Source organism: Arvicanthis niloticus, chromosome 11 (assembly GCF_011762505.2).
Source record: "Arvicanthis niloticus isolate mArvNil1 chromosome 11, mArvNil1.pat.X, whole genome shotgun sequence".
Lineage (NCBI taxonomy): Eukaryota > Metazoa > Chordata > Mammalia > Rodentia > Muridae > Arvicanthis > Arvicanthis niloticus.
Genome location: NC_047668.1, coordinates 13,355,500 through 13,364,453, shown reverse-complemented (window position 1 = coordinate 13,364,453; position 8,954 = coordinate 13,355,500). Strand labels below are relative to the sequence as shown.

At 48.9% G+C, this 8,954-nt stretch overlaps 1 protein-coding gene across 1 annotated transcript; it reads right to left on the bottom strand.

Moving 5' to 3' along the window:
* Positions 1 to 813: 813 nt before the first annotated feature.
* Positions 814 to 3,604, bottom strand: Nfkbia (NFKB inhibitor alpha). The gene is made up of 6 exons (XM_034514661.2): positions 3,309 to 3,604; positions 2,728 to 2,836; positions 2,184 to 2,394; positions 1,822 to 1,910; positions 1,455 to 1,715; positions 814 to 988 (listed from the first exon to the last, which is right to left on the bottom strand). The coding sequence occupies exons 1-6, from the start codon at positions 3,533 to 3,535 to the stop codon at positions 941 to 943; spliced, it is 945 nt and encodes a 314-aa protein (XP_034370552.1). The 5' UTR covers positions 3,536 to 3,604; the 3' UTR covers positions 814 to 940.
* Positions 3,605 to 8,954: the final 5,350 nt, after the last annotated feature.

The following is an 8,954-nucleotide window of genomic DNA, read 5'->3' as shown; positions in this document are numbered from 1 at the left end:
CAGAGGTGACTATCTCCTAGGAGATGTCAGGACAGTACCATTTTAAGCCCAAGTCCACTCTTGAGGACTTTCCCAGCTAAATCAAACTAATTCAGCAAATTCCTCTTGTCCAAATTAGGTTCTGTTGAGAAGGGGTTCTGGAACACCCCTTAAATCAAGAAAAATGGTAACAGGGCCTTCAGTGACAGGCCAGGTGGCTTGCTGATACCCCAACCCGAGGCTGGCATTTCCTGTCACCTTGCGGCAGGCTCCCTCCCACACAGGGGTTGGAGGCTGCTGCAGAGCTTTGCTGGGAGGCTGGGCTCACATGTGAGAAGCTGCTCTCTGGACTTCCCTAGCTGGGTGAAAGCCCCTCCTTAACCCCTCCAGCCTCCAGTCCTCAGAACAAGCCACTCAGAATAACAAATGAGCAGGACAATGCTGTCTGTAAAACTCTGTTTAATAAATATACATCTTAGAAGTACCAAAATAATTACCAACAAAATACACCATATACAACATTTACAGGAAGGCGACACAAACCTTCGTCGGGGGTGACTTGTAAGCACATACCACTGAACACCTGGCTCCTACACGTGAGGACACACTGGCATCAGCTACTAGGTCTATGGTGGTTCAATCAAAAGCACAATAAATAAAACGTGGTCCTTTCATTAGATTCTGGAAAATCACCTCCAAAAAAAAAAAAAAAAAAAAAAATCCCACAAACATGAACCTTAAGGGACATTTTCTTTGAATTTCAATGATCTCTTTCCCCAGATTTCACAAAAATACCAGCTGAATCACCACAGTAAAATGCTTGGGGCTAGGCGCTGTGTGGTGTGGTGCTAAGTATACCCTTTCTTATTTTTTTTCTTTTCTTTTCTTTTTTTTTTTTTTAGAAAAATAAAACTCTGTTTGTACAAATATACAAGTCCACATTCTTTTTGCCACTTTCCTTTTATAATGTCAGACGTTGGCCTCCGAACACACAGTCATCATAGGGCAGCTAAAACAAGAAAGGGAAAAAGGCATATTAAATTCCTAGAACTTTGCCAAGACATTGGGATAACGGGAGAGCTGCTTCTGCAAGTAACTATTCTTGGATTCTCTCCTCCTTAACCTAAATAGAACAAGTGCACCAGACTGAAGGAGTTTCCTTTACCGATTCTCTCCTTTAAAAAAAAAAGCCCAAGCTCTTGAGGGAGTGTAGCTCAATGGTAGAGCATGTGCCTACTAACACATGTTAAGGCCTGGGTTCAATTTCCAGAATTTCTTCTTACCACCCTCCCCATTCCTCAACCCAAAAGGGTAAGCTATTCAAGCAAATCAGAGATAAGTTCTTGGGATCCTGGCTTTGCAAGCTAACTTTGAGAAGTTAAATAACTGAGATCTGTATGGTACAGAAACAGCTCTAGAATAGACGTAAGTGTGTCGAGGGAGAACGGACCACTCTGGCAGTAGTGAACACGCACCTCATCCTCTGTGAATTCTGACTCGGTGTCATAGCTCTCCTCATCCTCACTCTCGGGCAGCATCTGGAGATTTTCCAGCGTCAGCTGGCCCAGTTGTTGCTGTATCCGGGTACTTGGACGGCCCCATGTAAGCTGGTAGGGGGAGTAGCCTTGGTAGGTTACTCTATTGACGTCAGCCCCACACTTCAACAAGAGCGAAACCAGGTCAGGATTCTGCAGGTCCACTGCAAGGTGAAGGGCTGTCCGGCCATTACAGGGCTCCTGAAACCAAAAAAGCATCCAGACATGTTTACGGCTGCATCTGGAAATCAGCACACAATAAGAGCCAGCTTAGCAGAGTTCAGGCTTGGGAGGGAAAAGTGCTCACCTGAGCATTGACATCCGCACCCAAAGTCACCAAGTGTTCCACGATGCCCAGGTAGCCATGGATAGAGGCCAGGTGCAGACACGTGTGGCCTGAAGGAATAAGACAAAAACTGTCATCACGTGTTTCAATCCTCACACGACTCATGTCTATCTTCTTGGAGACAACCACAAAATATATCCTCAGTTTTGAAGAACTCAGAATCTGGGTTCTGAGTGAACACCATATAGGCATCAAGGAGAAGACTTTTTTTAAAAGTCCACATTGTCTGAACTTTTTATACGTTCAGAGTGTAAGCTCCAGCCTACACTCAAGTGGACCCATCTCTCCTTTCCCTGTATCCTTGGATGGACTGGCAGACCTACCATTGTAGTTGGTGGCCTGCAGGATGGAGTGGAGATGCTGGGGCGTGCAGGTCTGCGTCAAGACTCCTACACTGGCCAGGCAGCCCTGCTCACAGGCAAGATGTAGAGGGGTATTTCCTCGAAAGTCTCGGAGCTCAGGATCACAGCCAGCTTTCAGAAGTGCCTCAGCAATTCCTGGCTGGTTGGTGATCACGGCCAAGTGGAGTGGAGTCTACAAATGGAAGAGGAGACAGAAAGGGGATAAGCCATGGAGCGAACCCATAGTCTTGAGTTTCCTGAACCCCAGACACCTCCTGTTACGGAATATGACCCTCCCATTTGTCTACAGGAGACCAGGCAAACAGGAGGCCCTAGGTGGGTCATAAAAACCTCACCAAACCCATGGGATTTTTCTTCTCGCTCTAAGCCGTTGGCTAATTTGAATGTAAAAGGCCAGGGCAGATAAGGACTCAGTGACTATTAATTTAGAAACGCTCTGGGGGCGACTGCGCTTCATCTAACTCCACCGCGGGGTCAAAGAGGGCACAGGCGGGCGAGCGCGCACCTGCTGCAGGTTGTTCTGGAAGTTGAGGAAGGCCAGGTCTCCCTTCACCTGACCAATTACTTCCATGGTCAGAGTCTTCTCTTCATGGATGATCGCCAAGTGCAGGAACCTGAGGGATGACAGGGAAAACCCCCCAGGGGTGGTGAGCGCACCGCGTGGGGCCCCCAAGAGGCGCGGGCTGCGGGGGATTGCGCAAGGCCGGGGTTTCTGGAGGCCGCGGCCGCGGTGTTTTCCGCGAGGTTATTATGAGCTGAGTGTTCCTGGCAGACGCCCAGGGACTTTCCGTGCCCCACCCCCTCCGGGCGGGCGCCGGCCAGACCGGCCCGCCCTCCGCCGCCCGGAACGCCCTGTACTTCCCCTGGCGGCCGCGCGGCGCCCGGCGGCTGCGCGGAAACGCTGCCAGGCCCGGACTTTGCGTCCCCGCTGCCGCCCCGCCCCCGGCCTGCGATCGGCTGCTCCGGTCCCGGGAACGGGGAGTGGGGGGATGGGGAGGCGGGCGTCCCGGCGGCCGCAGCCCCGCCGTGCAGCCCCGAGCGCGCCGCAGGCCCCGCGCGACCCTGCCCGTGCCCGCCGCCACTTACGAGTCTCCGTCCTCCGTGAGCTGCTGCTTCCAGGGCTCGGCGGCCAGCGGCGCCTCCTGCGGCTGCAGGCGGATCTCCCGCAGCTCCTTCACCATCTGCTCGTACTCCTCGTCCTTCATGGAGTCCAGGCCGCTGTCGTGGCGATCGTCCACCAACCGCTCCTTCTTGAGGCCGTCCCGCGGGCCCTCCATGGCCCAGTCCTGGCCGTGCCCAGCTGGCTGAAACATGGCTGTGCGGGCTGAGCGGGTGCAGGCTGCAGGCTGCTGGCGGCTGGGTGGCGAGTTCCGACTGTTGTGGGCTCGGCAGCGCCGCCGCGGCGCCCTATAAACGCTGGCAGGGGATTTCTCAGGGGCGGGGTCAGGCGCGGGGAATTTCCAAGCCAGTCAGACTAGAAAAAGAACTGGCTCGTCCTCGACTGAGAAGCCTAAACCCAGAGCTGGGGTTCATCGGAGAAACTCCCTGCGATGAGCCACTGGGGTCATGCACAGGGAACTTTTTGATGAGCCCTGAGTGGCTGGAAAGTCCTCCCGACCAGGCCCCCTCCCTCTAGGTACTTCCCTGCAGCCTGCACTCAGTAACCCCAGCCCTCTGCAAGAAGCCTTCTTTCCCTGGGGTTTCCCACCGTCGATTTTGGTTTGGGGTCCCAAGCTGCTGAGATCCCAAGGACGCAGACCTGCTAGGCTGTTCCTCTTAGCGATTTGCCAGTTTGCAGGTCTTTTCCGATTTTTGATCTTTTCAAAACCCAAGAGTGGAAATGCTGGCTGGGTGCAGGGATTCGCTTCTCCTAATTTCTGCGACGACGGACATATGAGTGGTTCCGGCCCCGTCTGTGTTTTGTCTGTTCCAGGCTCTTTGCAATGCAGGGACATTTGGCTGTCCTTCACCCTCACCCCATAGAAGCTGTAGAAGCTTTGACATTAAAACAAACAAAAACAAACAAAAACCTAGCACTTGGAGAACTCCTAGATTATTTACTAGGGGTCAGTCATCTTGTCCCCCTGGGGAGGGGCAAACCCTAGCTCCATATGGGAATCGTGTTTTTCCTCTAGTAATGCAAGGTGTTCATCTTTGAAGTTGTAGCTTCCTTGCAACCGTAACTGTTGAGTTCTTGCTGTCAGAATTCACTTGTTGCAGAGAATAAGCCGGAGCTTATTGTGAATGCCTTGCAGAGCAATTGATTTAGTGTCTCTTAAACATTAGCTAAGAAAGTTAACTGTGAGGCATCCTGCAGGAGGCTCAAGATAGTCCTAACACCGACCACATCTGAGACCTGCTGGCTCTACCAGCTTCCTTGCTCCCCAGTGACGGCAGCATTGTGGGTAACTACTCACCCAAGAAAGGGATTTGGGCCTATAATTTTCTAGTTTGACCTGCAAAAGTACAAGTGTTGCTTCCACCCTACTTAGGAGCCTGAGTAGACTCAAGAAAATTAAAACAACTTGGATCAGGATTTTGTCAGAATAGACCCAGGAGGCCTCTACAGTTCTGCATAGCTTTCTGCTGAGATTTGAATGATCTTTTTCTTGATGAGAGTTGGTGTACCAACCCTCCTCTCTTTGGAATTCCAATGCCTTCCCCAGAATATGAATGTGAGGACACTGGGGAAAAATTCAAAATCCAGGAAAAAACAAAAAAACAAAACAAACAAACAAACAAAAAAACAAAAAAACAACCCTCCAGTCAGTAAGGGTCATGTTGATGTTAAAACTCCCTCAGCAAATTCTCCTCTTCCTCTCTGTAAGCTTGATCTGCAAATGTGGTAATTGGGACACATCGAAACTGACCATAAGCAGGAGATCTCAATGCCATGTTCTGTCTTTCATTAAATGCATTAGTTGGAGAAGTCACTTAACTTTATTTATGGTGAACTTATTTTATAAATACTAAGCTTGGATCTGTGCTAGTGAGGTGGTTTGAGGCAGGGTTTCTGTTGTAGCCCACTGTGTTGTCCAGGTTAACCTTGTATTGTAAGTAAGACTTCTGTCTCAGCTTATCCCTGAGTGCTGGAATTGCATGTCAGTTCTGGAATATTTAAGGTATTTTGTGGTATGAAATGGGTATCATTTGTCTGGAAACACATGTCTCTGCTTTGGGAGTATGAACATGGACTTGGAAATGTCACAGTATACATTTTTGGAGGAACCCAGCTCCATATGCATCACTGTTAGTTCTCAGAAGTAATTTGGTAAGCTAGATGTTGTTCCCATTTTCCTAAAAAAAGAAAGCAAACTATTTAGAAATTTACCCAGGTGCCCAATGTCAGCTTGTCTAATTTCTACTACAGTATATTAATCATTTTGGTAACGTTCTTGTTAACACTTGGAAACACCTTGCAAAAATGAGAAAAAAATGTAATATAATTTGGAATACACTCAAAGTAGCCTGGTTTGAGGCCAGTGTGGGCAACATAAGACCCTGTCTTGAAAAGCTCCCCAGCCCCTCCCCAGTCTCTCCTCCCCTTGGGAGATAAAGTAGATAGTTCTTTAAAAAGAATAGCAGGGCAGGAGGAATGGTTCACCAGTTAATAGTATTAGCTGCTCTTCCAGAAGTCCTGAGTTTGATTCCCAGCACCCACATAGTAGCCTGTAACTCCAGTCCCAGGGGATTCAACACTGTCCAGCACCAATTGTGAAAGTGGTGCACATACATACAAGCAGGAAAAACATTCACACACAAAAAATTTAAGTAATAAAAAAATTTAAACAATGTATCCTATTTTTTTTAAAAAAGTACCACAGTATGAACTCAAAGCCCCACCTATAAAGGATGCATCAGAAAGTGACTTGGGGCAGCAGGTATAAAAATGAAGGAGTATGTATATTTATGCCTCCTTTAAGATGTTCTGTCCCGACAACCTCAGGCCTTGGCATCCATCTCGGTCTTGTTTAGTGTGACACCTAGTGGTAGGAGTCAGGCCCAGGCATTTCTGGGTTGTCACAAAAGCCTTTGAAAAATCTGGGCGGTGCTGAGGCTGCATGACTCGTCCCTCCCTGGGAATTCCCAAGGAGTTACCTTCTGTTTGTTTACCTGCTGCTCAGGAACATTGTTGACTGACTAAAGTGAGCCGACAGGCTTTCTTTCCCTCATGCACAGCTCAATATAGCTTAAGTCAACAGCATTACAACTAAGCAGGTTTGTGTGTGGACAAGAAGGAAGATGCCAGGCAGTGGAAGGGTCTGGCTTCTCAGCGGGGCGAGAACTTGTGCATCCTTCCGTGCCTCAGTTTCCCCTCGTTGTCAAACAGTTATCTAAGCTTAACACTTTGAAAATGATAATGCTTAGAGACCGTCAAGGCAGATGAGACTGTAGATATTTCATGATTCCTGGGTGAAACTAAAACTATTCATGGAGCTTTTGTGCAAGTTCAACCCGGTGGTCCAACCTGCTCCCCTCCCCCCATGGGCAGACTGGCTTGGGTCAACTGTCTTGGGCAATTATTCCTAACTTGTTTTAGCCTCAGACAGAGGGGCTCCTGAATGAGACTACCCATCCTGGTGCAGCTGGGCTGGAGAACAGAGGAGCATGGTAGAAGTGTACAGTGCACAGCAGCCAGCCCCGCTGTGACAGTGTGAGTGCAGATGTGGTTCTGTCTCCAACTCTGTCAGACCCTGGGAGCCCCACCCACACCCTACTCCACCCTAGCTAGGGATTTTTTTCCCACAGAAGGGCAGCTGTCAGGACTTCCATTTGCACTGAGATAAAAATAAACGGTCAAAGCCTTAGTGTGGTTTCTTTGCTTCATATCCTCCCGTGTAATGGAGATCAAAGCCTCAGAGGATGTTCCTACCGACAGAGGCCAGGCAGGGCTCACAGGTGAGGGGTTTAAAGGTGGAGGGATCCCATCAGTCTGAACCAAGTTTACTCTTCCTCCCTTTGAGATCAGGCCACATGGCTCGGATGTACTTGGTGTTCTGTTTGTCTACCATTTGTTAAAGGAGGAAACTAAAAATAAACAATATTGGTGTGGAGTTTCCCGATTTTTTAAGGCATTATTCCAGCCAAGCCTGGTGGTGTGTATCTGTGATCCCAGCTACTCGGGAGATAGGATGCATGAGGACCAAACACTTAAGACCTGCTTGGACAACCGCAATGATTTCAAGGCCAACCTGGCCAGTGAGTCTCTGTCTCAAAGTCGTAAGTAAAAGTAGGACTGGGGATATAACTCACAGATAAAGGATTGACCTATCATGTATAATAATTCAAACATATGAACACTGAAGCTGATTTAATCCCAGCCAGCACTTGGAGGCAGAGGCAGGCAGAGTTTGAGGCCAGCCTACTTTACAGAGTGGGTTCCTGGATAGCCAGGGCTACACAGGGAAACACTGTCTCCAAAAACCATAAATAAATAAATAAATAAATAAATAAATAAGAAGGACCGTCCCAGCACTAAGAGGGTTGAGTGGGAAACCTGGTCCTACCTCTAACCAAGAAGCTTTTTGTCAATACCACTGGGTATATTAACCCCACACTCCAGGACAGACCCCATGGCCAGGCCAGGGGTAGTTGACCAACACAAATAAAACTCTCTGGATTTAAAAAACAAATCCTTATTTTTGTTAATATATATATTGTTTCGCCAGAGTGTATGTCTGTGTACCTTGTGTATACACTGCCCACAGAGGCCAGAAGATCCCCTCTGAGACTGGAGTTAGAGATGGCTGAGAATGAGTGGTGGGGACAGAACCCAGGTCCTCTAGCAGAGCAATCAGGGGTCCTAACCACTGAGCCATCTCTCCAGCCTTTTATGTCTTTGTTTTTGTTTTGTCGTTGCTGCTGCTGCTGCTGTTGTTGTGTGTGTCCATTTAGAATGTGCCAGGTTGCTCCTGGCGGGCGAGGTTAGAACTAGAGCCTCTGAGCCCTGAGCAGAGTTGTCCCTTCTCCAAAGCAGGCTTTAAACCCTGCATTGTAAAACACAACAAGTCGAACACTGTTCTGATATTTCACAGGGGGACTGCTTGTATCTACTTTGAAGTCTCATTATTTCAGTAAACACTCGTGCATGGCTTCTGCTCACTGGGGAAGTTGCTGCAGGGTTAGGAGGAGACCCGCAGTGTAAGCCCTGGCCAGTACTGGCTCACTCCTCTCTGCTTGTTGACAGTAACCAGGCAACAGGTTCAGGTGCGTAGGATTGTTCATCTCTGTTGTGTTCTGGGAGGAGCACTTGGGTCAGGAATGTGGTGGAGGTGCGACAGCACATGGCTTCAGCACGTGCAGGTGCCTCTGCTGCTCTCAGGTGTAAATTCATTCTGAGTTTAGTCAGGGGAGGAGGACGAGAAGGGGGGAGGGGGAGGAGGGGGAGCATTGGCAGCGGCTTAGAAGTGAGGCAGCCTGTACATAGAAGCTGGGTGCTGCCATATCTTATGTAAACCGAGGTCCCTGTCTGTGGGCAGTATAATTAGGAAAGGGGTCGTTGATCCTTCTCAGCTCCAGGGGCATAATAAACCCAGACTACTTCCAGAAATTCCCTGGGGGGTGTAAGCCCTTCTCCCTCATAGTCTAAGTTTGAGAAATGGTTTGGGTAAAGAGAAACAGGTCTCTGAAAGATTGCTTTAGGTTACAGAGTAAGGGAAACTTGACCTCAGCCTTTTCCTGTGAGCAGCTCCAGGCCCCTTTCCTGACTGTCGGTTCTGAGTTCCCATCACT

Excerpts from the sequence above, each read along its gene's own strand:
- Nfkbia (XM_034514661.2), bottom strand. The coding sequence starts at position 3,535 with ATGTTTCAGCCAGCTGGGCACGGCCAGGACTGGGCCATGGAGGGCCCG. Across the intron at positions 1,911-2,183 it reads GCAGGCCACCAACTACAATG|GCCACACGTGTCTGCACCTG; the intron begins GTAGGTCTGCCA and ends TTATTCCTTCAG. Across the intron at positions 989-1,454 it reads CAGAATTCACAGAGGATGAG|CTGCCCTATGATGACTGTGT; the intron begins GTGCGTGTTCAC and ends TTCTTGTTTTAG.